Source organism: Xiphophorus couchianus, chromosome 12 (genome assembly GCF_001444195.1).
Source record: "Xiphophorus couchianus chromosome 12, X_couchianus-1.0, whole genome shotgun sequence".
NCBI classification, from domain to species: Eukaryota; Metazoa; Chordata; class Actinopteri; order Cyprinodontiformes; family Poeciliidae; genus Xiphophorus; species Xiphophorus couchianus.
Window position 1 is genome coordinate 14,816,308 of NC_040239.1, and position 27,640 is coordinate 14,843,947.

At 38.0% G+C, this 27,640-nt stretch overlaps 1 protein-coding gene across 5 annotated transcripts; it reads left to right on the forward strand.

The window, feature by feature from the left end:
* Positions 1 to 26,795, forward strand: nipbla (NIPBL cohesin loading factor a). 5 transcript variants are annotated; one of them, XM_028033532.1, is made up of 49 exons: positions 1 to 387; positions 1,853 to 1,927; positions 3,530 to 3,679; positions 3,903 to 4,068; positions 4,735 to 4,835; positions 4,924 to 5,035; positions 5,220 to 5,377; positions 6,306 to 6,454; positions 6,606 to 6,696; positions 6,899 to 7,120; positions 7,212 to 7,469; positions 7,573 to 8,318; positions 10,136 to 10,346; positions 10,468 to 10,644; positions 10,852 to 11,025; positions 11,297 to 11,458; positions 11,554 to 11,660; positions 11,751 to 11,837; positions 11,989 to 12,220; positions 12,760 to 12,911; positions 13,055 to 13,135; positions 13,305 to 13,405; positions 13,564 to 13,690; positions 13,767 to 13,849; positions 14,122 to 14,254; positions 14,511 to 14,654; positions 15,971 to 16,057; positions 16,397 to 16,617; positions 16,767 to 16,869; positions 17,025 to 17,123; positions 17,399 to 17,545; positions 18,389 to 18,523; positions 18,705 to 18,803; positions 18,923 to 18,976; positions 19,062 to 19,170; positions 19,301 to 19,431; positions 19,812 to 19,952; positions 20,039 to 20,132; positions 20,301 to 20,455; positions 20,573 to 20,663; positions 21,751 to 21,924; positions 22,102 to 22,292; positions 22,408 to 22,515; positions 23,049 to 23,249; positions 23,418 to 23,564; positions 24,093 to 24,475; positions 24,917 to 25,091; positions 25,241 to 25,438; positions 25,521 to 26,795. In XM_028033532.1, exons 3-49 carry the CDS (start codon positions 3,616 to 3,618, stop codon positions 25,881 to 25,883), a joined length of 7,644 nt encoding a protein of 2,547 aa, XP_027889333.1. In that variant the 5' UTR covers positions 1 to 387; positions 1,853 to 1,927; positions 3,530 to 3,615; the 3' UTR covers positions 25,884 to 26,795. The 5 variants fall into 5 exon arrangements, with proteins under 5 accessions (XP_027889333.1, XP_027889334.1, XP_027889335.1 ...); XM_028033534.1 differs by having other exon boundaries at positions 2 to 387; positions 7,573 to 7,748; XM_028033535.1 differs by having other exon boundaries at positions 2 to 387; positions 7,573 to 7,748; positions 11,557 to 11,660.
* Positions 26,796 to 27,640: the final 845 nt, after the last annotated feature.

Consider the following 27,640-nt stretch of genomic DNA (forward strand, 5'->3'; position numbering starts at 1 on the left):
TTGGTCAGTCAGACGACAGAACTTCCGGTCGGCATTTTGTTCTACGAGAGGAGAGCCTCTGGATGATCGCAAAAATCGTCATTTTTCTCATTTACGGTCGAAATTGGCTACCGACTTTGTTTACGTCGGCACAGACCGACTGAAACTCCGAAGAACGAATGTTTCCCCATGATTATACGTTGAAACATTCACCCTCGACTGACGGAAGGAGAACGAATCGGTCCGACCCGGATTATTGTTGATAGCTAGCAGGCTAGCTCGTCGGCTAGCTGGCGAGCCAGTCGAGTTCCTTCTGGAGGAGCCGCGAGAGAGAAGAAAGGGGGAGCTAGAGATACGGACACAAACCCAGCTAAAACATTGCCCACCCTTTGAACGCAACATCCGAAGGTAAATGCTAGCGCGCAGTTTATGCTTATTTAGAACACTTGGGGACTGCAATTATTTAAAATGATGTTAATAATTGTTCCATTGCAAGACCACCTACGGCGTCGTTAATCGTTGACCGGGAGGTAACGGAAGCTACTAACTAGCTAGCCAAGCTAGCTAGGTGTGTTTTTGCTCTGCCGAGGCGCACGGCCCTCACTGGATGTCATTTATCGAGCCCGAGGATTGGGCCGTTGCCACGGAATTGCAATCCCCACAGTTGCCTGTACATGTACTTTCAAACCCATCACTTTTTTCCTCCGAGCTCAGTGAAAATAGGCCAACATTTAACAACCCGCGACCAGCGCTTCCTTATATTTGTAATATTAAGAATCGGGTTCCCCTTCTGTTTAAATAAGTAACAGCCTTGGAAGCCAACTAAAAACAGTTAGAGCTAGTTAGCCTAACTAGCTAGGTAATAAAACACGACAATTGTTTTTAGCTGATATTACTGCTGCCGTAGATGGTGTTTTTTTCGCTTTACTGTAGCTTCAGGCTTTGCGTATAAGATCCAAACAGTCAAGAACTTCTCGGCAGTTTAACGACGGTCGTTTTTATAGGACTACATGGAGCTTCAGCTGGGCTATTTAGTATAAATATAAATGTTAAAATAGATGCTAACGCGAGGTTGAAGTTAGCATAGATTATTTTACATTTTGTGAGGTTGTTTTCTTTTGAACCCTTTTACTATGCTAGTGGTGGCTTTGGATACGAGTCTGATTGGGGAGGTTTTGACTGAGTGCAGCCTACTTTGTCTAAGCTGTGACTGCTTTTCCGTTGGAGTTTGTTTTTGTTGTGAACGAAAACTGCAGAGCATGGTTTTTAGCTACTTAGTTTGCAAGAGGCGAATTGTAACTGTTTGCTTCTGGAGGATGCAGCCCCCCCCCCCTCCCTACTGCTGCCGCCACCATCACAGTGCATCTGTTCCTTTGTGCTGCCTCCTGCCTGTCAGTCTCACAGCTGTCAGCCTAGAGCCAAGCCCCTGCGTGCAGGGGAAAACCACACAGACTGAGCATGCTGACGCTTACACCTACTAATGTACAGTTCGCATTATCCGTCTGTTGACCCTCCGTTACAGTTAGCTTATGCACAGCAAGACTCTGCTCAGAGTAAACTGAAGTGTGTGTGTGATCTCAGTTGTACGCTCGTCTCTGTCTGGGGGCGGTGATGGGTTTATATGGCTTCAGTTAAACGTAAAACTTTCCTCAGAAGTTATTGATATAGGGTGCCACATTGAGGTTAACAGCGCTGCACGGGTTTGCATTCCAGGCTCAAAGGTTGTACTACAGCAAGAACGATGTCACTGCAAAGGATAAGTGCATGTGAAGTGGTGCAGGCTATGTTGTTGTTTTGCATGTTATTGTCCCAGTGAAGAATGAAGTGCAATTTGACGACGGATGAAAGTCTGACACGAATGCTTTCCGTTTAGGAGTCTGAAGGTGCAGGACATTTTATCTGAGATGTCAGTGAGTCTACCGGAGACTGCACGAGATTCTTTAAAAAGGTATTATTGTCATGTTGTATCAGATATGTCAGCCATGTCACTATTGAGACTGCCTGAAGTATGAATGCACATACTAGCTTGTAATTTATTTAGTCATTTATTAGGCAAATGTTTGCATCATACATAATATGGTAAATAGCTCACGAGCCTTTGAAGCATGCATTAAATATTCACAAATTTGTGATTGCTTTTCCTCTGCCGTTATCTTACCTCTTACGTAAATTACCTGAGGCTAGGTTTTGACAGTATATCGCAGGTGTTTCCTTATGGCACTATAACTGTATACAATTTTAGTATTACACAGAACAGCTCAATGCAATAAGTATTTCCTGCATAATTACCATGCATTTATGCACTGCATACCAACAATGCATTTTGCGATTCTTGTTGTCTAATGCTGCAGGCAATGTTTTAGGAAGGCATTGCACTAATGAAACTTTTTTTTTTACATTACCAAAAGTAAGTCATTTTACTCTCATAACAGCATATGTAGCCAGATATAACATGTTGAATAAAAACATGCTGTTATTTAAGGTGGAAATATTTAATATATTTTTTTCAGTAGCTGCAAAAAATTGACTATCTGGGTTCTGTGTCTGCAACAGAACTTGAATTAGACATTAACATTGTTAAGCATCAGTCTTTTGTTTGTCACAAGACATGTCACCATTGAGACATTGATTAAGAATTATTGCAAATCCTATGTTTTTCTTATGCCATGCAGCTCTACCAAAAAAGTAGGGAGAATCTATGAGGCAAAAATAATTTACAGGTGTAACAAGGGGATCTCATTTATCCAGAGCTGTTAATTAATTTCTATATTAGACATGCAAATGTGTACAAATCTGCTGAGCTATATGTTGTTCATATCAATGTTTTGCATATAACTTATTATCAAAACACAGTGAACGTTAAGAAGATTACATTATAATATGTGAAAACACTTATGTACTTCTGTACCTACCAAGAAGCTGCATCCGTAAAAGTAAGATTGGGTTGTTTTACTTGCATTTGTTTTGTTTGCATCTGTTTTTCATACATGGAGTGGGTTTTCTATGGTAACAATAAAAAGTGTGGACATTGTGTTTGTTCATCTAATTTTGTGCTAATTAGTCTAAAAACCCATATTAGTAACACAAACAAAAACATGAGCGATTTGAAGAACAACTTTAATTTTCTCAGGAAATGCCAACAAAATCACAATTATGGAATGAAAACACACAACAATAAAAGCAAGTATTTACCAAGAGACATGTTCTTTTTAAGGTCAAATATTATGTTATAGATTATTTTCTAAACTTAAAATCTAAATTTTGTTCTCTGCAGTTGTTTTTTAATGTTTTCTTATAAAAGTAACAGGCCTCTACAGTTTACATGCTTATCAATCAGAAGATGAAAATATTTACTACAGTCGCTATTCATAAAGATGTTTTATCAGTCAATGGTCAGACAGGTATTACTTTACAATACATTGGTAATTGTTTTAAGTAGCCACAACTGCTTTGGAAATCTATTTCTATTTTGCTAATAAATGTGTACTCTCCTGCTCCTTGCTGATTTCTGTTTTTGTCTCTTTCTCACACTAACCACATCCTCTTCAAGGTGCCAGGAGATGTGAGGACGGGTGTTGTCCGTCGACCCCCTGATATACCTGTGTATCAACACACTCCCCCGCCCTCACCTTCAGTATGAATGGGGATATGCCCCATGTTCCCATCACCACTCTTGCTGGGATCGCTAGCCTCACAGACTGTAAGTACCCCACACTGTATACCAAACGCCTGTCAAAGTTTGTGCGGCCATGTGAGGAAGAAGTTTTCAGTTTGAACAAAATTTTCGGTTTTGACTTTATGCTGTTTGTTTTTAACCCCTTTTTCTCTCTACATTGTTTCCATAGAGCTGCATGCCCTGTAGGGCTCTTTATTCCTTTTCTGTCTTCGTATTGTCTTTGAAATAATTTTGTCTCTCTTCCCAGTGTTGAACCAGCTGCCGCTTCCTTCCCCTCTACCTGCCACCACCACTAAGAGCCTCTTGTTCAATTCGAGGATAGCAGAGGAAGTTAACCGTCTACTGGGGTGTCGGGATGAGAATCTGGCCTCCCAACTAGCCCATGGCCTTAACCAGGTCTCCACAGAGCACATGTGAGTGTATAAAATGATTTGACCTCAAATATTGTTACATTATGAAAATAGTGATATGAAAACTGGAAGAAGCCTGTTTCTGGGAGAGGTTCACATTTAAATAAAATAGCTTAAAAGTTGAGATGCCATGACGGGATGAGACTAGATTCTGCTTCTGGTTTGTAAAGATGTTTGCTTCATTTTGTTATGCTGCCAATTAACATATGTAAGAAACAATTTTATTTTCAATGGAGTTATGACACTTAACAGAGATGACACAAACAGATGCTAATGGCTTCACTGCTGCTAAATTTGCAGGATGCAAATATTGCATAAGAACCTTCAGTATCTCTGTGGTTAAAATTATTTTTCTGTTTAACTGTTGAATGTGTTACATTTTTATACAATAACTTATACATCCCAGTGTATGATCTGGTCATCAGCTTGTCCAGATTTAACTTTATAATTTTATTATGTTGTTAAATATTTTCCATGAACATTAAAATGGAACAACTAGAGCTTTGAACAGGACTAGAAAGGTATATACATTTTTAGATGTTTGCTTTTGGTAAAATTCCCTTACTTTGTTTTCAAATCTGTGAGCAGTCAATTTAAATTTTTTGCATGTTATGCCAGTAACACGCCAGTTTTACTTGAAGTTTGTCTGATATTAATGCAACATTTCAGAGAACTGAAGGATAACCTGGGTAGCGATGAGCCAGAGGGAGACGCACCACTGTTGCTGCAGACCATGCTGGCCAGGAACCCTGGCATCTTCAGGGAGAAAAGTATGGAAAAAAAAAAAGAAATTGTAATGCAATATTATTTTTATTGTTTATGATTTTAACAACAATATTATAATTTTTTTAAAAACAGATGTTATGCAGCAACCAATGGTACCACCTTTTAAGATCACCCAAAACTCCATGCACAGCCCTGCACAGTCTGCAAACTTCCAACCGGCTGCAATTTCTCCCAATCCATCAAGGTGGGTTTAATTGCAAAATGAACCTGTCATTATCGGTTCAATCTTGAAAAATAGCGTTACAAGGACTGTTGTTTAATCTCTATACAAAATAGCACATCACATAAAATAGTTTCATTAATTTGACTATTCTTCTTTGTCTTTTTTATTTTCCAATTTTCCGTCTGCTGCTCTTCATTGTATCCAGCCGGTTTGTGGGACCGCAGTCGGGTTCCAGTAGTCGGTACATAGGTCAGCAGAACAGTCCCGTGCCCAGCCCCTACACTCCTCAGAGCCCTGCACCGGGTTACATACAGCAGTATCCCCATCAACAACCGCCCAGCTACAACCAACACCAACAAATGTGTAAGCATGTTCTTGTGCGTGCATGTGGGCAGTGGAATGTGGAAATTTGATTTGTGAAAAATGCTTGTTTGCATTTTATCATTAAAAGAACAATTGTTTAAACTTCAAACTGCATATGTCAGTCAATGTTAAAATATTTGTATTTTTATTTTAGGCCATCTGAAACATGTGGAAAACAAAATTAAAATTTTAAATACTTAACTTTTTAAACTTAAAATGTTGTATCTCAGTATCTAGTCAGTTACATCAGACAGATTATCATTGTTGGAGATTCTAAACGTAAAATGCATTTTCAAACTAATCATATTTTTAAAGTAACTCTCCTGTGTTTTTTTAAATGCGTATTTAAAATGTTAGTCATAATTTGGACATTTTCTCATTAATGATTCACATTTAAGACTGTTATTTACATAACCTGAGGCAGCTTTTAGATTGTTATTGTTATTTATGTCAAATAATTTTAGTTCCTTTCCCACATTTTTAATTGTAGGATTTTATTATTTAAAATGTTGTTTGAGAACTTTACTATTTTAAGACTGATGAACAATTATTTCTAACTTTAAGGTTGTAGATTTTTAATTTAAACAGTTTTACTGAATTGTTTGTAATTCAGTGAGCATAATGGTAAGAATTAGAAACCAAGACTGGTTTTCAACTCAAACCAATGAAAGGTTCACAATAAGATAGAATAAATAGGTGTATCGCACAATAAGTGCAATACACCTTTTTATTTAAACTATAGTGACTTGGACATTTTGCTAGATTTCATTAAATCTGTTCTTACATTAAAATCAAACATGTTTACAATAAATATTGATGCTCAGGTAAATTCGCCAGATGTATAAATTTGTCGTAATCTTAAATTTAATCCTGTGACAGATTATGCAGGAAATAGAAATGTGCTAATTTTTGTTCTTTATATATTCAGCTTCAGTGGCGAGCCCAATGGTGCCAGGTGGGATACGGAATATCCAAGAAGGCAAAGTATCAGGGCAGCTATCTAATGCTCCCAATCACCATTCAGACAGGCACGGTACGGACGACTACATGAATATTGTGCAGCGGCTGGGAAATGAGGTATGCCTGACAAATTGTACTCCTAAATTGTGGATTTAATTTAATTGTTTGGATTGTTTAGATGTGCACTTTATATTCACATTATTTGCACTTTTTGAAAACTTGTAAGCCAATGTCTAATGTAAATGGACCACTCAATGTTGTTTTGCAGGAAGGTGATTCAGCCATGAGGAATCCTTCTTTCCAGCTGAGGTCTCCTCAGTCGGGCTGCTCTCCAACGTCAAGTGAGGGAACACCCAAACGTAAGGGCTCTTGGAGAGTAAAGAGGCAACACAATCCTAGAACTTTGACTACTTTATTAATCAGCGTCAAACTCCACAATTAGTATTTAATGAATGTGTATAGGCTTAAACCTTGGTAGCACTGGCGGAGGTTGTTTTATTGAATGGAAGGTGGATTTCATTCTTTAAAAATGAGCTTCCCTGTGTTGCTGCTCGTTTGTAGCGGGTTCTCGCCCACCGCTGATTCTCCAGTCGCCGCCTCCCTATGCGTCGTCGCCCAGGGAAGGCGGACATGACCAGAAGCAGCATCTTCAGCAGAGGAAGAAAACTCCCACAGTGAAAGAGGAGAAAGACATGTATGATATTGTTAGCTCTCCTAACAAGGACTCGACCAAACTCACCCTCAAGCTATCCAGGGTTAAGTCAAGTGAATCCGATCCATCAGGTATTAGTCTGTTAATAATCTGTACTTGAATATAGTTGTTGTTTTATTTTTTTTGCTTGTTTGAACTTAGTGTGTTTTACTTATTTGTCAGGTGATGCTGGGCCAGGCATGGATCAGAACTCTGACAATATTGAGGCAGAGCTGGGTTTTCAGCAAGTTCCAGTTCTTCAGCCTAATTTGGCAGCCAGACTGCAGCAGCAGCAGATCCTGCAACAGACTGGTGGAGCTGGTGGTCTTCAGCCCCCCAGTTCACCTTATGATGAGGCGGAGCTTGATGCTCTTGCTGAAATTGAAAGGATTGAACGGGAGGCAGCCAGTGAAAAGTGTTCAAAAGAAGTTCAAGACAAAGGTGTGGTTTTAAGATGTCTTCATTTTTATATCACAATATTGTTAATGAAAAATATATTGAATCGAATTGGTATTGATTGTTTTTTACGTTTATCTTTGTATAGACAAGCCACTTAAGAAGAGAAAACAGGACTCATTTCCTCTTGAGCCTGGAGCAGGAGGACCAGGGGCCCCCACTGGTGCCCCGGGGAGTGGATCCACAGGAGGGGCCAATGCAGGCAAACTGACCCCACAAGAGGCCACTGCAGCTGGAAACGGTGCCAGTCGCCCTCCCCTCATGGTGAGCATCGACCTCCAGCAGGCAGGGAGAGCTGACGGCCAGCTCGACCCCTGTCTGGCTGCCCCTATTCCTGCCCTTGAAGCCCAACGCTGGCCTGAAGAACCAGCAAGCGGGCCGGCAGCAGTGGAAGGTTCTGACACAGCTTTGCGGTTGAAACCCGATGGGCGACCAGAGGTCATCAAAAACAGGGTTGATAAACACGACAGCAGGAGAGAAGGTCGGGAGTCATCCAAGCACCGACACCACGAGAAGTCGTCAGATAGACGTGGAGAGTTACCAAAGCCCTCGTACCGAGCGGAACACGGCCGAGACCGGGACCGCGAGTCCGACAGGGATAGGAGGCATCGAAGCGAGACCAGCAGTAGAGACAGGCGGTCCCCTGATTCCCGCTCCAGGAGCGATCGAGATCGGTCTGGCTTCCAGGCCGCCGGAGAGCCCGGTCGGAGCAGCGGTAAACAAGACGGATCCAAAGCGGCCTCTTCTTCCACTGGTGCTAAAATTCCAGATTCTTTCCCTGCTCAGCTCCTTGGAGGGCATACCGGAGCACTGAAGAACTTCCAGATCCCCAAGGTGATCTGGGCTGACCAAACCAAATATATATTCGCCTACCAATCATTCAGCTGTCACTGCCTGCAATCTCACAAAACCAAATCATTCCCCTGCTCACTCTTGAGTTTTGTTTTCCCATTTTAAGTTTATTTCTTTTTCTTTTTTTTTTTTTTAATTCAGATTTTAGTTTTTAAATTTTGTTAACACATTAACTCAGACCTAACCATCTGCTAAACTCAGATATTTTTTTAAGTTTGTATACAGATAGAAGTAGTTGGTGGACATAAAAACGCAAATACATCAAGGACTTCTTCCACTGTGGCTAACTGTTTTCTGAAATCTGGCTTGTAAAGCAAAATCTCTTGGTCAACTCTTACCTATTGATATAGATTGATGAATGGATATAGGAGGGATGCACGATATATTGACACTGACATCGGTATTGACCAATGTTAGTAATTTTTTAAGACACAAGTGTTGGTCCGATAAATAAAATGGGGCCGATATTAAAAATAGATATGTATTTCCATCTTCTGTCCTTTTGTTTCCGGATGGGAAGGAGGTTAGTTGTGACATTTGTTTTGCCATGTAACAGTGATAGAGATTCAGTGCAAGATTGTGGGGAGTGTAACTGAAGCAAAGAAGCAGTGGTGTGATCGTTTTTGTTTCGATGTGCTGAAAAGGTGGAGAAATGTATATTATACTGGTAAATATTGGCTATCTAACAGCAATATTAATATCGGACATTGATATCAGTCACTATGTTTATGTTCACACTGCAAGCCTGAATGATCATTTTCGATTTAGGTCACGTCAGGCTGCAGCGTGAATGTAGCGTATGTCATAACAGTATAGGATGAGACAAATCTGTGAAAAAGTTGAGCTCCTCTTCCTCGTTCTTCCCTGTGGTCCTACTGCCATCTGCAGAAACACGCCGCTTAAGAGACAACCAATCAGAGCCAGAACCTCCTCCTTTTGATTCAAACTATGACTGCCTGCTTTAGTCTTATGAATGAGGGAAAATGTATTTGACTGCTTTCATCTAGCTAATCAGCAGGTCGTATTTTCTTTGTTTTTCATCATTGTAAATTTCCTACAGTATACCGTTAGTTTTGGCTTCAGAGTTACTAAAATCATGCATGTAGTTTATATGAAGGGCTGCAGCAAACACTGTGATAGACCAATCACACCATTGCCATGCAGCGTGTGAATGCATGATACTTCAAATATCATAACCAACCACTAATTGGTGAATGCTTTATTGCAGACATTGATATTGGGTTAATGATTATGGTTTGATTTATTGTTGAGCTCCTGCTTTTATATTTTTTTAAGCCTTAAATATCAGTTGCATATTTTACAGCATTTTTTTTGCTATACTCTGAAAAAGTCAGAATCTTCTACATTCATAGCATGTTTCACTGAACAAAATATTTTTGTGTATTGGAGTTGGTCAACTTCAGTCATTTTCATTTTCACATCATTTTTTAGTCAGTGCTTTAAATTCAGTGGACAAGATATCAAAGATTTAAAAAGACAAATTTCTACATCTTGCTTTGTTTGGGTTTTGTGGCAATGATTTGTTTGTTGTTGGATCATTTTCTACCATTATCCCACAGTGTTGAACATTAACCTTAATCATGAGAAAGTGGAACATCTCCTTATGTATTTGCTCCTGGGTTTCTGGGACTTAACATCAAAATCACAAACATTGTCAGTTTGAATCATTGTTTTATTTTTATTTTGTCAGATTCAGCTGTCTTAAAATTATATAAACATGCTCAAAGTTACTCAAACTTGACATCATTTTTTTTCTCTTTTTTTTTCCTTTTTTGTAGATTAATCGTGATCGGGAGAACAGCGGATCAACTGAAAGTCAAAGGTGGAGCCAGCCTAAGGTGAAACTAGAGAGGCTAGGTTTGGTGAAGGACTTTGAGAAGCGACCCAAGCCTGTGGTGGTGTTGAAAAAGCTCTCAGTCGACCAGATTCAGAGAATCATTCGGCACAGCAAGTCTGGGAAGAACCGGTTCTCAGGAAAGTCGGGGAAAAGTAAGAAACTCCAGACACATTTTGCACTATTTTAAATATGTTTAAATTTTTTTAGCTGCCTTTTGTTCTACTCCTCATTAAAGTTATTTATTAACTTAAGGTAATACTGTCACATATTTAGGTGGTATGGACCCAGAAGTTTTAAGGGAGCTTCCCCCAGAATTACTGGAAGAAATTGAGTCAACCATGCCAATGTATGAAAGGGTAAAGATGAACAAGAGGAAACGCAGTACAGTAAACGAGAGGCCCAAATATGCTGAAGTCAGCTCAGATGAAGACTATGATGCAAATGGAGAGTGTGAGTAAAATGATCTTTCTTGAGAGATTTCTTTTAAGGAATATTAAGATGTATTATTCAGTAGATCATTAGAGATTATCAGGGTTAAACCTATGGTGTTTTATGCTAGAAAATCCTTCTGATGGCTGAAAATAGTCTCTAAGCCATGCTTAGAACACATTAATATTAGGAAAATTGTGATAATGATGTCATGTTTGTTCTTTGCAGCAGCAAGGAAGCGTCACAAAAGAGAGAAAGACAGAGCCTGGGAGTTTGAAGAGAGGGAACGACGGGGTTCCGGAGATCACCGAAAGAGCGGGAACCGAGAAGGTCGGCGAGGCTCAGGTAGCCGCTACCGCGACTCCTCCGAGGAAGATTCGCCTCCACCCAGCATGAGTGAAAGTATGAAAAATTCATTGAAAGATTTTTTTTTTCTTTTTAAAGATCTGTGTTGCATAAATATGCACTTTAAAAAGCTTACAAAATAAGGTTTTTAAAGTAAATACTAACTGCTTTGATAGATTACATTGAAATAATTTTTTTCTTACACGGAAAAATGTTTTCTTTTTTTATGAAAGCAAATAGAAAATTAAGTTAATGCTAACATATTAAAGTGTTTATATCTGGTCCACACGGAATATTTTCTCAGAAATTTTTTTTTTTCCATATTCAGTTGCCAGAAAAATGAAGATGAAAGAGAAGCAGAAGAAACGAAAAGCATACGAACCTAAGCTAACCCAAGAAGAGCTAATGGACTCATCCACATTCAAGAGATTCTTGGCAAGCATTGACAACATACTAGAAAATCTGGAGGATGTGGATTTCACTACCATGGGTAATTATCAGCATCGATTTATATTGTGTTTGCAAAAACACTTAAGTTCCGTTTTGAATTTGGTCAAACCTCCTTTCCTGTTTGCTTTTTCTAAGCAGCAGATGATGACGAGATACCTCAGGAATTGTTGCTTGGTAAACACCAGCTGAATGAGCTTGGCAGTGAGTCTGCCAAAATTAAGGCCATGAGCATCACCAGCAAGGTACAGTAGATTGTGTAATATCTGTATGTAGACCCATATTTATGTGTGATTTTTCAGACGTTGGTCTAAGTGGCCTATGTGTTTCTGTAGATCCCATCAGATAAATTGGTGAAGCTTCTGAATATCCTTGAAAAGAATATCCAGGATGGAGCCAAGCTCTCTACCTTGTTAAACCATGTGAGTGCTTTCCCTCAAATTGTCTGCTTTATTACTAAGTTAGCAGTGATTTTTACAGAAAATATTAAAACATCAACTACAAAATTTTATTGTCCTCATAGTGAATAATTAAGCTTTCTGCAAAAAAAAAAAAAAAAAAATCTCCCCTCAGGACCACGATGCTGAAAGTGAAGAAAGGCTCTGGAGAGACTTGATAATGGAGAGAGTCACAAAGTCCGCCGACGCCTGTTTGACAGCACTTAACATCATGACCTCAACACACATGCCAAAGGCTGTGTACATAGAGGATGTTATTGAGCGTGTGCTACAATACACCAAGTTTCACCTTCAGAACACACTTTATCCACAGTACGATCCTGTCTACAGAGTGGACCCACATGGAGGTGAATATTGTCACAGAACACCATCAGATTCTAAAGCAGAGGTCTGTTAATGGAGTGGCCTATTTGAAGCTTATCTAAATGATTTGGGTTTTTCAAAGTCTAGGCAAATAAATTATGAATTATTATCTTTACTGGCTTTAAAGATTAATACATTTTTTTGACAAGAAAGCTGTAAAAATCATTTTGCCACAGCAATTACCCATTATTTATGTTAAGTTACTCCAAAGCTTCTGTAAAGGTGCAACTCAACAGCTGTTTTCAGGTGAGGTTAGTTGTCTGATTTGGCTCTGCTTCCTGTCATGGAAGCAAACGTGGGAGAAAAACCATCCCAAAAAGGTTCCCTTGTTGCTGAACGTGTTGATGCTCTGAATGCTGTGGTCATTTAGACAATTTATGGATTTTTCTTACATTTTATTCAAATATTTTACTTATGGTGCTACTAGCTGTCTTCCTATGTGCACACAAGAAAATATTATAGAAAAATAATCTTTTTACTTGACTTCTTTGTCAATAATAAACATTTTTCTTTTCCCATCCAGGTGGGATGTTGAGCTCCAAGGCAAAGCGTGCCAAATGCTCAACACACAAACAACGTGTAATTGTGATGTTGTACAACAAAGTTTGTGACATCGTCAGCAACATTTCAGAGCTTCTAGAAATCCAGCTTCTTACGGACACAACCATCCTACAGGTTAAAAAAAAATATATATATATATATGTAAAAAGAAAAAAAGACCTATAATGTTGGAATCTGCTGTTCAGCTTGGTGTTAATTGCATTAAATTACAAAATATATATTTTATTGATTTTTAATTTGTTTAACTTGTCTTGCAGGTTTCCTCTATGGGAATAACTCCATTTTTTGTGGAGAATGTTAGTGAGCTGCAGTTGTGTGCCATTAAGCTTGTGACAGCGGTGAGTCTTTAAAGGGAAAAAAAATTAATTGGTTTGAGTCATCTGAAATAATACATAGAAGTACCTCATTATTAGATTTGACATCTGATTTATTTTTTAACCATGTCTGATCTTTGTTTGTACTGTTCTGCAAAACCGGAGATTTGTAAATCATTTCTTTGTGTTGCAGGTTTTCTCACGTTATGAGAAGCATCGGCAGCTTATTTTGGAAGAGATCTTTACTTCTTTGGCCAGGTTACCCACCAGCAAGCGCTCCCTGAGGAATTTCAGGTAGCTTGATTAAACATTTGTTCTCATTGACATGTGAAAATAAACTGTTGTAGGCACCAAAGGGGAACAAAAATGAAATGTATAATTTTTCTTGAGATCTGGAATCGCTCGTTGCCCGTGGTGACGGCCAACTCAATGTGCTGTCTCTTTTTTGCTAGGCTGAACAGCTCAGACCAGGATGGAGAACCGATGTACATCCAGATGGTGACCGCTCTGGTGCTGCAGCTGATCCAGTGTGTGGTCCATCTCCCTAGCGACAAGGATGTTTTTGAAGAGTACGACAAGGTGGGAGAGCAAACGGATCAAAAACCTTCTTCCCATGTGGGAAACTTATTTTCTGATTAATCTTTTTTGTTTTAAGGTGGATCAGGACGTCCTGATAACCAACTCGTATGAGACAGCTATGCGGACAGCGCAAAACTTCCTTTCAGTCTTCCTCAAAAAGTAAAATGATTGTTTCCACCCTTTATGTTGTACTTTTGCAACAAATATTTAAGCTCAATTATTATTTTTTATTATTATTATTATTATTATGGTGACTAGATGAATCTTTAAGCCTTCTGGTACTACATTAACCATTTATTAAGCAATTAACCAAGCCTTCTGAAGTACATTTCATTTTTCAATCACTTTTGTTTTATGAATCAACTTTTTCTGCTCTGTTCTTTTTATAAATAATTATTCTTATCATTTGCCTTTGTTATTTTTTGTATCAGATGTGGCAGCAAGCAGGGAGAAGAAGACTACCGACCGTTATTTGAAAACTTTGTCCAGGACCTGCTATCAACTGTAAACAAACCAGAGTGGCCTGCAGCAGAGCTGTTGCTCAGTCTTCTTGGAAGACTGTTGGTTAGTGTGGAGAACTATTTGAAACTGAAGATATTTAAATCTGTGAATGAGTGCTAGTGTGAGATTGGTTGAAACTACTTAGTACCTTTGAAAATAAATCCTCCCTCATGCTTTGTTCAGATAATTAGCTTTGTCCTGTATGTGGCAATGAAATAACAATTTTCCATACACATGTAAATAAGTCATCATTGCAATTTGCATTGCTTTGTTGTTAAGGTATTTTTTTTTTTCTACTTCTCTGTTTTATCCCCACCAGGTACACCAGTTCAGTAATAAGCAGACAGAAATGGCTCTGAGAGTAGCATCTCTGGACTACCTAGGCACAGTGGCTGCCAGACTCAGGAAGGACGCTGTCACTAGCAGGATGGACCAGAGATCTATCGATCGCATCCTACAAGCGGTAGAAAACTTTGTCATCGCATCCAGTGTTCAACCATGAAACTGAAACTGGCTAATGATTAATCCTATTGAATTAGTAATTGCCAGTGGGTGGTTATTTTGATTCACAGTCTTGCACCTATGTGCTTGAGTTGACAATCTGAGTCATTTTGTTCTTATTTGACTTGGTCAAAAGTGATCTTTCAGGGGGAGGTTCTGGTTTGTAAAACATAATGTTAAGTCAAGAACTCTCATGTCAGTTAAACTGTTACCCATCTTGAAACCTAAAACAACATTTCACAGGTTAAATTATTTCTGCACATTTTAAAATAATAACAAACAAAGTAGGTCTTCTCTACCTAAATGTATTATTATATTTCCTATAAATGGGTGTGTTTGGGAGGTAGTGGTTGGTAGTGGATGTGCTTGGAAAATTCATATAGCCTCCCTTTGTGAATTAAGTAAAATAAAAAATCTGCTGCAGACTTTCATGTCTAATTTCAGAGGTCAACCTCAGAGCTGTTGTAGAGTCGGAGGTATGTGCCATAAAGGTGATGAGTGATTTTACAAGCATCTGGCTTTAATGTGAACTATGACTGTCGCTTTGTTTTTCACCTGGAATTTTAAAGTGAAGTCTTATTGGAAGGTTGTAAGCAGTTAATGTCTTTCCTGTAGCAGATTGGCATTTTTATATAGCATAAATGTAAAATAAACCCAGGTCAGCTGGTCCTAAAGGCTGAAGCAAGCAGCTAGTCTGAGTTTGTCCCTGTTCTAAACCAGATTTCTGCTGCACTCTTTAAAAAAATTCAGCTTTTTAATGAACTTTTTCATGAGCCTTTAAAATCCTGTTCCACTTGCATCAGATGGTTATTAACAAAGAGGGTAAATATAATGTCAATAGGCAGCAGAGATTGGAGATTGTGCACTACTGATGATCTTCTGATGTGAAATGTGCAGTAAACAGGAAATGCAAAGAGTGACGGGTTACTTTACTTTACTTTATTTCTGCTTCAGACAGTTATGAAGAAATTTGCTGTGCATATTCTCAGATGGGAAGATTGTTGATGGTGCACTACCTTTACCCTTCCATTTTCCCTGTAAATAAATAATACTAAACTTTTTTTGTGGATTACCACGTAATGCAAACATGATGCCGGTTTAAAGGTTCATGAAATACCTCTAAATAATATGTATCAATGTCTTTGAGTCTGGATTAATACCAAATAAAATTGCAAAGAGAGTTACCTACTGTAGGTAAAATATTGCTTACTGATTGCTGTTTACATCCTGTCTTTTTTTTGATGGATTTGAGTCTAATCTGTCTCTGTGACTGTCTAGTCTCCAGGGACTGATGAGACGCAGCAGCTGCAGAAAGCTTTACTGGACTATATGGAAGAAAATGCTGAGACTGATCCTTCTCTGGTGGTGAGTTAACATTAGGCTTATTAAAGTATTGAGATCAAAACATTTTTGCACAGTGAACAACACACTGATTTTTTTTTTATATCATTATTTTAAATGCAATCCATGTAAAAATCCCTCTCTTTAAATGAATGCTCACTCAAATCTTTTACGTAGTTAGTTCATGTTGTGTTCTGTTCAACAAACATTTGATTTTTAATGTATTGAAAGCTATGCTAATTATAGATTCTTTGTATTTTCATGCATTGTTTTTTGAATTATTACAATTTATAAGTACCTCAGTCTAAGAAAAATACTTTTTGTCAAATGAGCCTGATCTAAAACTTTGTGTTTATGTGATAGTTTGCCAGAAAATTCTACATAGCCCAGTGGTTCCGTGACGCCACAACCGAGGCTGAGAAGTCCATGAGGAACCAGAATCCAAAGGATGAGGACTCATCAGACGGACCCCAGCATGCGAAGGAGTTGGAAACAACTGGTGAAATTATGCAGCGCGCAGAGAAACGCAAAAAGTTCCTGCGTAACATCATTAAGACGACACCAGCCCATTTCGCCACGCTGAAGTAAGGATTTCACATTGTGCTCCATAGTAAAGTCTTTGTCTAATCTGATTGTTGATGTGTGCATTAATAGACTCGCTGATCTTTTTCCATCATATGATACACTGTTAGAATGATTTAATTATAACCTTGTATTTGTTCCCTCTCTACAGAATGAACTCAGACACTGTGGACTATGAAGACTCCTGTCTAATCGTGCGTTATTTGGCCTCCATGAGGCCGTTTGCCCAGAGCTTTGATATTTATTTAACACAGGTAAGATGAGTTATCTGAACATCTGTTCAGTTAAAGTAAATGTTAGTAGTTGAAACATGTCATGTTTTTTTTTTTTTGTCAGAGTAATCTATAAAACACTTTTTCTATGGGAAGTTATATGTTATTTATTCATGCTTTATTTTCTTGTTCAATAGATTTTGCGAGTTCTTGGGGAAAGTGCCATCGCTGTAAGGACTAAAGCCATGAAGTGTTTGTCGGAGGTTGTGGCTGTAGACCCCAGCATTCTGGCCAGGGTACGTGAGCGTACGGATATTAGTGACGAACATGTCTCAATGGTTCCATTTTTTGTTTATTTTTTGTTTTTGGGCATGTGCACCGACTGATGGCACCCTTTGAATTTCGTTGTCCTTGTGACAATGACAATAAAGATTTATCTTATCTTATTTTGTGCAATTTTTTTTGTTTTGTTTTTTATTGTAAACATACCTTTTTATTTATATCTGATTATTATTGAAATAAATTCCTATTATACTGCTAAACTTGTGCTTTTATTTTCCTTTTTTTGTAGTCTGACATGCAGCGAGGCGTTCATGGCCGTTTGATGGATAACTCCACCAGTGTGAGAGAGGCAGCTGTAGAGCTGCTGGGCAAGTTCGTGCTCAGCAGACCCCAACTCACTGAGCAGTACTATGATATGCTCATTGAGAGGATATTGGTAAGTTGTCTGTTCAATTATGTAGGATTGTGTAGAGCAGAAAGTTTTGGGAGTTGCTGAACCTGTTACTACATATAGGAACAGAAGTTATAGTGTCTAAATACTTAAACAACTGTTGCCTGCAGGCCAAATATGTACATTCTTTCATGTTGGCAACATCAGGGGTGAGACTTTAGATTGAAGAGAAGATGAGACTGACAATATGGTTCATGCCTGCAGCCTCTGTCATTTTAATCTTGCCAAACATTGAGCTGTAATCATTTGAGTGTACACCTTTTAGATGGTTTACTGTGTAGGATGTAATTTCTGGAATATGCACATTTTGTTGGAGTTTTCCTTGTATTTTTTGTGAGTTCTGCTTTTTACTCTTAAAAGCTCCCATAAAATAACTTATTGGTCACAAAATGTCAAAGTAATCACATGAATAAGTGCTGCAGGTATTAGCTGACACTAGCAAAATGGTTAATTAATGCCAACTATTTCTTGCTGCATGAATAAAATGAAGTGGTTTGAAACAACAGGATTAGCGAAGAACCTCTCTATTTTGGTTTGGATTATTTAAACCATCTGTATTGCAAAGAAATTAAAAAATTAGTGTCTTGAACTTTGCATCTGGCAAGTGAACATATGAACATTGTTGGTCTGGTTGTCATGGAAATGTGAAGAAGGGTTCATGCAAAGTTCACTTGTTGTTACTGTCTAATACTGCCATCTGTTGGTGAAACAGTGCTCTTGCTCTTTATGCATCTATTTAATTTGAAACAGCTTGTTTTTAGTGTGATGCTTTACAGAACAGTAAATATATTTGCTTTTATAATATGATAAATCATTTTTGATGTACAGGACACCGGTATCAGTGTAAGAAAGCGGGTAATCAAGATTCTCAGAGACATCTGTCTGGAGCAACCAACCTTCAGTAAGATCACTGAGATGTGTGTGAAGATGATCCGCAGAGTCAACGATGAAGAAGGCATCAAGGTACCTGCATCTTTTTATCATCATTTTTTTTCTTCTTTTTTTTGTTTCCTCTATTCTTAATAAAAAAACTATAAATCTATTTTTTCAACATTTAGACATTTCTTTTCTTTGAATTGTTCTGTTTTAACAGAACAATAATTTGTTAAGAACATAAAATATATTTAACAATACTTCTGTGCAGAAACTGGTGAATGAGACGTTCCAGAAGCTGTGGTTCACTCCAACTCCAGCACATGACAAGGAAACCATGACCAGAAAGATTCTCAACATCACTGATGTTGTAAGTTTAGCTGCCTTTTGATTTGCATGAGTGTTGTTTATGCAAGACTTTATCTCTATTCTACTCATTTTAGTTTCAGAGTGAACCTTGTATATTTTTTATATTTCTGATCCTTTTAGGTTGCTGCTTGTAGAGACACTGGTTATGACTGGTTTGAGCAGCTTCTGCAGAATGTGAGTATAATTTTTTTGGCTGGTAATTTTGTTGTAATTGATATTCAAAGTGTTGTTAAAGTAACCATTGTGTTTTTTCTTCCAGCTTCTTAAATCTGAAGAGGATGCTTCATATAAACCAGCTAAAAAGGCCTGTGTTCAACTAGTCGACAATCTGGTTGAGCACATCCTTAAATATGAAGAGTCTCTAGCAGGTATACAAGTTTTTCCTTATAGAATCCAAATGGTTGATGTTATACAGAAACTTGGTATAACAAGTTTGGCTGTTTTCAGAACAAAGTAATGACTGTGTTTTTTTTATTTCCTGTTTTTTTTTTTCTGCAGAAAACAAAGGAGTAAACTCAACACGGCTTGTGGCATGCATCACCACCTTATACTTGTTCAGCAAGATCAGAGCGCAGCTCATGGTCAAACATGCCATGACCATGCAACCTTATCTGACCACAAAGTGTAACGTACGTACTGTTATTTGTTTTCCACTCCACCATCAATTAATTGTGCTATATAAGATATTTAAACCTATAGCACACACTACAGTGATTTTTGGGCTAAAGTAGTTGTGTGTTGGAGTTTATTTATGCTGAAGTGATTACAGCAACAGATTTAGTCAGTGATTTACTTCAACACATTTGCTTCACCAGCCAGGTTGTTAGTGATTACTGTCACCAATAGTCAGATTTTCTGAGACAGTGACTTTGTTTTTTTTATTTATTTATATTTTTATACCATGTTTTTGAGATGATATGTCTGTCCTGAAGTGGTGCCACTTCCGTGAACAGTTATTTGAGGTATAACAGATCCTCTTGGTAAAATGTCTCATTTGTTTTCCCTGCAGACTGCCAACGACTTCATGGTTATCTGCAATGTGGCGAAGATCTTGGAGTTAGTGGTCCCCTTAATGGAGCACCCAAGTGAAACTTTTCTTGCCACCATTGAAGAAGACCTTATGAAGCTCATCATCAAATACGGCATGACGGTGTGTGACAGTGCCTCTTCACAAGCTTTACAAAATTAAATGATGCAGTTCAAGTTTAACAATAATGATATTTATGCTTATTATAGGTGGTCCAGCACTGTGTGAGTTGTCTCGGAGCTGTCGTAAACAAAGTTACACACAACTACAAGTTTGTGTGGTCTTGCTTTAACAAATTCTATGGTGAGATATATTTACTTAAAAATGCCCGTCATAAAATGTGGTGTGTAAGAGAGTATTCAAATTGTCTTTTTACAAGTCTGGTCTTTCATTTACACATAAAAAAATACAAAACTAACTTTTCAATATTATTATTTATTTATTTAATTCTGTGATGTTTTTTCCCCTCAGGTGCACTTAACAAATTCAAGATTCAGCATCAAGATGATCCCAACAGCACAGCATTAGTAGCAAACAAGCCTTTTCTGCTGCGATCGCTCTTCACCGTGGGTGCCCTCGGTCGACATTTTGATTTCGATCTGGAGGAGTTCAAGGGCACCAACAAGGTGGGACAACAACTTTAGCATTATTATAAGCTTTGAGTTTGATTTAATTGAGTAATATTAAGGCTATGAAACTTCAGGTTTGGCTAATATGTTAAATGACATGTTTGCTGTGTGCAGATCATTATCAAGGAGAAGGTTCTTGAGCTCTTGCTGTACTTCACCAAACATGAGGATGAGGTGGTCAAGACCAAAGCCATCATTGGGTTAGGTAAAGTCACTATTATTATTTTTATTCTTTCTATATCTCTTTGCCCAGTTTGCAGGTGTTTTTCTTCTCCCTTTTCCTCAGCTCTTCTGTGGTTTTAAGGCTTCATGTTCCCAGGATTAACATCTAGCGTAAATTTAGATCAGACAGAAATATGAGTGGGTTTTTCAGGAGTACTTCCACAAATTTCCATCTGACCTAAATTATATTTACATTTAGTTTGTTTCTGGCTTATTCATTCACAGATACACGTATTACATTAATAGCAAGCCAAGTTGTTTGGTCAAAAGATCTTTTCAGAATATTGTTCTGCTCCTGCAGACGAAATGTCAGTGGCTTCCAAATGTTTATACAGCTCTGTTGAGATGTCAGGTGACTTCAACTGAAAATCAAACTTTTAATTAGTTGGGAAGCAGCGACAACAACCTTGTATAATTGTGTATAATAAAAATCTTTATTATTATTGTTATTTCAGAAAGAGTCTTCCTCCTCCTTTGCTAGGAGTCTGTCAACATGCATCATGACTTTGTAATGATCACCAAATCCATCAGATTCTGTCTATATCATTTGTCCACAGTTAGTGATTGTCCACAGTTTCTTTCTTCGTAGTAGACATCTAAAAGTTGTCGGCTAAACGGAATTTGGAACTATTCATAATTTAATTTAATTTACCTTGACATAAAACTGTACTATCTGAAGGAAAAAGCAACCCAGATCCTCAACTTGTCAACTGGAATTATACTACAAAAAATCTTTGGTTTCATCAGACCTAACAGTCCCCACCAAATTTGTTTTTTGTTGTTTTTTTTTTTTTAGTCAAGCTTGAATCCTTTCTTCAATCTTCAAAGTCTTAGTCCATACATACAAAGAATACAGAAGATTGCCATGATATGTAAAGGGAGGACTTGTCAGAAATTCCTGCAGCCTCTTTAGTGTTGCTATGGGCAACCTCCGTGACCTTTTTCCTTCTTCCTTTTTACATATATTTGGTGAAGCCACCAATTGTATTAGTCGATGTGGTCTGCATTTATTGATAGAATGAGGTTATGTAGGGATTTCTAATCAATCATATAACACTGTGTTCTTGCAGGTTTTCTTGTTATTATGCATCCAAGCCAGATGTTTGTGCCTGAGGTGAAATCCTTGTACAATGGTATCCTGGCCGACGCCTCCTCCTCCATCAACCTCAAAATCCAGGTCCTTAAAAACCTGCAGACGTACCTGCAAGAAGAAGACTCACGGATGCAGGAAGCAGACCGAGAATGTAAGTTAGTTTTACTGGTGACATAACTTCTTTTTTTTAAGCACTTTAGGATTGCACCTCGTTACAGAGTATTTTGCGTATAACCACGTGGTGAAAAAGTGGTCTGGGCTTTTCAAGTAGCTCTCGTTTCATACGATCATCTTGGAGAAAATTGCTAATGTTTTTGTATCTTTTTAGGGAAGAAACTGTCCAAACAGGAGGATCTGAAAGAGATGGGAGACATTTCATCAGGGATGAGCAGCTCCATTATGCAGCTGTATCTAAAACAGGTGTTGGAGGCGTTCTTTCACACAGAGTCCAGTGTGCGGCACTTTGCTCTCAATGTCATAGCTCTTACGCTCAACCAGGGTCTCATTCATCCTGTACAGGTGAGATATCAAATATCTAAATCAATAACAGATATTCTTTTGTTTACTGCCTCCATCAGACCTATGTTACAGTCATTGTCGTGTCAACCAACTTTATTTTTCTTGGTTCTTGCAGTGTGTACCCTACCTCATTGCCATGGGAACAGACCCAGAGCCCAGCATGAGAAACAAAGCCGACCAGCAGCTGGTGGAGATTGACAAGAAATACACCGGTTTCATCCATGTAAGATGCTATTAAATGTTTTTTTTTTTTCTGTTAAATTCAAAAACAAATTAAGCAAAGAAAAAAAAAACTAGAACAGTTTTTTGTCCTGATTTAAAAATAAAACACACACACAGCAACAGTACAGCCAACCAATTTTATTTAATGACTTCCTTAGACAAAGTCTGCAATATTGCTAATGGAATAATTAACATTTTGAAATAGATTTTTATTGTTACTCTGATATAAAGCAAAACTTTGTCTCTTTGAAAATATATTTTTGTAACTGATTTTGTTTTACGTGTTGCTTATAGACCAGAATTGTCATTATGAAATGTTTTGCAACATTTTCTACATGCATGTTTCCTTTTTTTCTATATAGGAAAAAGGAATCTATACAGCCATATGCTGTATAATATTGTATAATAATATCTATTATTATACAATCTGGCTGTATTAAGAGAAATACAGCCAGATTTACTAGATCACAACAAACAAGTGTTTGAAATGTCTGCCTACTCTTAAACTCTTTTTTTTGTACCATAACATTACAGATGAAGGCAGTTGCAGGGATGAAGATGTCGTACAGTTTGCAGCAGGCCATCAATTCATCTCGTAAAAGCATTGTAAGAGGCTTCAGGCACGATGAGACACACTCAGCTCTCTGCTCCCACCTCTACACGATGATCCGGGGCAACCGGCAACATCGGAGGGCCTTCCTCATCTCACTACTGAACCTCTTTGATGACAGTGCTGTAAGTCCACCCTCTACTTCTTTGTAGACCCTTTTGCAAATTGGTATTTTCTTATAAATCACGTATCAAGTAATCATTTATTTTAAGGAAGAGTTGTTATTTGTCAGTGCAGTAAAATTGTTATAGGCTCTAAATCTGTTTTGTCCTTGTTTTCGTGCGGTTCTGCAGAAGACGGAAGTAAACATGCTGCTGTTTATCGCCGACAACTTGGCTTGTTTCCCATACCAGAGCCAAGAGGAGCCGCTCTTCATCATGCACCACATAGACATCACACTGTCTGTTTCTGGCAGCAACTTGTTGCAAACCTTTAAAGAAGTAAGTTGACATGACCAGGGTTCCTCCACCATCTAGAGAAGTCTGAAAAAGCATAAAAACTTGATTTCAATGTCTTCTAGGTCTGCATAAGTATGAAAACAAGTTTTTAAAAAATATTTGCTCTTCGTCACTTTATCCCATACTGCATTATCTAAAGTACCCTTTGGTCAGTCTTTTCCTCTGTATTTCAATACAATTCTGTTTCTTTTCCAAATTGCTTGTGTTCCACAACCTCATGTCCTTCCTATATATTCTTTTTGTCCTAGAGTCCTGTGTCCCACCTCTGATTCCTTTCTTCCACCTTCCTTATGTCATTTTTTCCCAAGTTTCATGTCTAAAGTTTCCCCATTGCAGACATATCTATCATACAGTCATGTTGAACTTTATTTATATTTTAAATAGCCCTGCATTTCTATGCAGCAGTTTTTATTTTGACCAATAATTATGTTACATCCCACAGACAAAAAAACAAGATTGTTTTTAGTGGTTTTAGGTTTTCTTGAAATGTTTGTATTTTTTTCTTATCAGCTTCTACTAAAGGAGCCAAGACGGAAGGAAAAGAAAGTAAAGGTGTGGAAAAACACGTCTGATGGTGAGGATGAAGAGGGAAAGATGAACTGCGATTTTTCCAGAAGTGATGAAGAGGAAAACTGCAACAGTGACGAAAACGAAGACAACGACGACGAAGTGGTGCATCGGCCAAAGAAGTCAAGAAGACCCATTGAAAACTCAGACAGCTCCGAATCTGAATCCGACTTCGAGGATTTGGATGTTGAGGATGTGGAAAAAGTAATGAGGCTTCTGCCAGATAATCCCATTGGCCTCTTGGACTTCGCCAATGCGGTTCAGGGCATCTTGCTTCTCCTCGTTCTCAAACAGCATTTAAAGAACCTGTATGGATTTTCTGACAGGTAAGATCCTGTCAGAATTCATGTTGAGGCTACATCATTTTCAGCCGGGTCGTGTTTAATGTAGTCAAAAGGTATAATAGATTTAGAAATATTGAAATATATACTAAGGCTTAAAATTATTGTGACTTTTTATTTACATTTTAACAACAAAATGTCAAAAAAATGTTTTGCTCTTTTCAGTAGTCAATGGAAGAATGTTTATTGGCATAATGATAATTCAACTTTCTAATAAGGTTGAAGTCTTTGAGTTTGGAGGGCCTGTTTACCATCACCATAATGTTGAGTCCATAATGTCCTCAGGTTTATTTATGAACTCATTTTGTGACTCTGTTGTCATCAGCAGTCTACAATTGAACACATGCTACATGTTTGGGTAATTCAGCAAAAGTTAGAATCGCTCAGCTCCTGAAATTTCAAGAAGCGTTCTCCGTCTCTCAACAGTAAAATCCAGAAGTACTCTCCAACGGAGTCAGCTAAGGTGTACGATAAAGCAGTGAACAGGAAAAACAACGTGAACTTCCACCCAAGACAAACCTTGGACTTCATCTTCAACAACATGAGCAACGCCACGCTGACGGAGGATGTAAAAAGGCGGATAGTCAAACAGTATCTGGACGTAAGTAATAAAGCAGCAGATATGTTTCAGATCAATCCTTGTAAAATGTTGTGCTGCAATCTCTTTGACAGGGTCCTCTAACTGTGTCTAGTTTCCAGATGTTACTAAGTTGCTGGTCTTTGAAATAATTGTCTCTTTGTTGCACACAGTTCAAGGTTCTGATGGAACACCTGGATCCAGATGAAGAGGACGAGGAAGGAGAGGCATCTGCCAGCGCCAACATCAGAAACAAAGCCATAAACGCCCTGTTGGGAGGCTCTGGGCCCATGTCGGGACCCAGCCCCCGCTATCAAGTGGGACCAGAGACGGATGACGATGATAGTGATATTGACGAAAGGACCCCAGGGGTGAGACAGATAGATTCACACAATGTTTAGTAGCTCCTGTTGAGCCGAAACTGATGATTTTAAAACTTCTTCCCCTTGGCAGTCCTCTCGAAGGTCAAGGCGAGCCGGCGACCCCTCGGATCCAGGCCGAATGAGTGAAACGGTGGAAGCTATGGATGTGATCGCCCTCTGTTGCCCCAAATACAAGGACCGACCGCAAATAGCTCGAGTCACCCAAAAGACTCCCAACGGATACACCATCCACTGGATGGCAGGCTCTTACTCGGGACCCTGGGCAGAGGCCAAGAAAAGGGACGGCCGTAAACTGGTGCCTTGGGTGGACACTATTAAGGAGTCGGACATTATTTACAAAAAGATTGCCTTGACCAGCAACCACAAACTGAGCAACAAAGTTGTACAGACTTTACGCTCACTATATGCAGCACGGGAGGGAGGGGCTAGCTAATGGCTCCTGTATTTTTATTTTTTTTTTCTTGTTTGTTTCGGTTCCCCTGTTCCATTTCTACTTTATGAAAATCCTCTCCTTCCCTGCTCCTGCTCCTCCTCCTCAACCTGTCACCTCCAACAACACAGCCAAACTTCACTGGATTCCTACCTAGCCCCTCTTCCTCATTTTTGTAAGAGAACACAAGAGGGCAAGAATATTTGACACTACATACTTTTACATGACTTACTCTTGCAAAAATGACACAAAACACGAGACTTATATTAGAGGGACTGTTCATGTTTTGCTTGTGTAAATGTTCAGAGGATAGAATCCTGAAGGCATTAAAGGAATAATTCACCCAAATTATCCCTTAGAAGGCTATCAGAAGAGAGACCTGGAGGGAAATGTTTTGTCAACATTGTTGTGGGAGCTCCTTCGCTGTTGTGCAGCAGATTCTAGTCGTTCATTTCTACTCCCACTGTACCATAGTTTAACATGACAAAAAACTAAAATGTTTATATCTCTGAATACAAAAAAAAAGCTGTAAAAAAAGAATAAAACCTTAAGTGAATGTTGGAAATTAGTCTTTTTGATGTTCTTATTAAAGTGTTTTTGGAGTTTATTATATGACTAGCACCCTGATGGGTTTTTCCTTTTAGCTTTTAGATATTTGGAGAAAAAAAGTAAAAAAGAAAATAAGATTTTTTATTTTTGTTCACGTTTATTTGTCCATGCTGTACAATGGCAGAGTCCTCTGAATATAATTTATTCTATTTCGAACTACGCATGCAGTATATGTGGCCTATTACAGGAGGATATTTTGTAAATGTAGATTTTGTTGTATTAGGTCACCCTAGTAATACGAGGAAGGGGATTCATACCCTTTTGGTGGAACAAATACTGCAATAAATTTTCTACTTCTCTTTGTCACTTGTCTGCTCAAAGTGTTAATATGAGTTCATTTTACAAATGAAAAATAATGAATGAGTTGTTGTAACTGCATTGAAATGCTTAGGGTGAACTTTTTCTATGTGACAGTAAGTATATACCAGTAATGCCGAGCATTGGTTTCAAGTCCATAGACCGAAAACAAATAACATACAATGTGTTTGTTTCTCCAATATAGAGGGACAAAACTGCCACAGTTCAGTAAATAAGTTGTTAAATATTTATATACCCAATAATTTAAATAAAATTTGAAATACATGCATCAAATAAATTTTTCTCTAATTATTTAAATCTTGCAATAATGTATTTAAAACAAAAAGGGGAAATTCATTAAACTTTGTGTTCATGTAATCACAATCTTACACATTTAAATAATTTAGTCTGTCGCTCTGTCAGTGTATTTCATGATTTGGCCTTGTACACTTAACTGAGTCGGTGCAAATTCTCCTTATACAAAGTGCAGGTTAAGCAATCAGATGTTGGTTTGTGTTTGATGCGTCACAATGACACTTTAAATCATTTTATAATAGACGCAATAACAGAAAATTTAATATAGGATATTAAAACTAAAGGAATTAAATTTGGAAAGATTTGAACATCATTGCTGGTGTTAAGTGTCAATTGTCCAGAAAGAGTTGCTGCCTGCTTTCTAAAAAGTATTTACATTATTAAATATGGTCACATTTTCCATATTAATTACATTCTTTTTTTTTTATTTGTTTCATGATGGTATTAACCCCTGTCAAAGACAGTTTAAGTAAATTGTCCCAAATTTTAAAAATGTTGCATGTTTTTTTTTTTTTTTTTTATCATTTCGAAGTATTTAG

Bases quoted from the DNA above. Each gene is read 5' to 3' on its own strand.
- nipbla (XM_028033532.1), top strand. From the start codon at position 3,616: ATGAATGGGGATATGCCCCATGTTCCCATCACCACTCTTGCTGGGATC. The intron at 18,804-18,922 runs GTAAGTTTAGCT...TGATCCTTTTAG, and splicing joins TTCTCAACATCACTGATGTT to GTTGCTGCTTGTAGAGACAC. The intron at 23,250-23,417 runs GTAAGTCCACCC...GCGGTTCTGCAG, and splicing joins ACCTCTTTGATGACAGTGCT to AAGACGGAAGTAAACATGCT.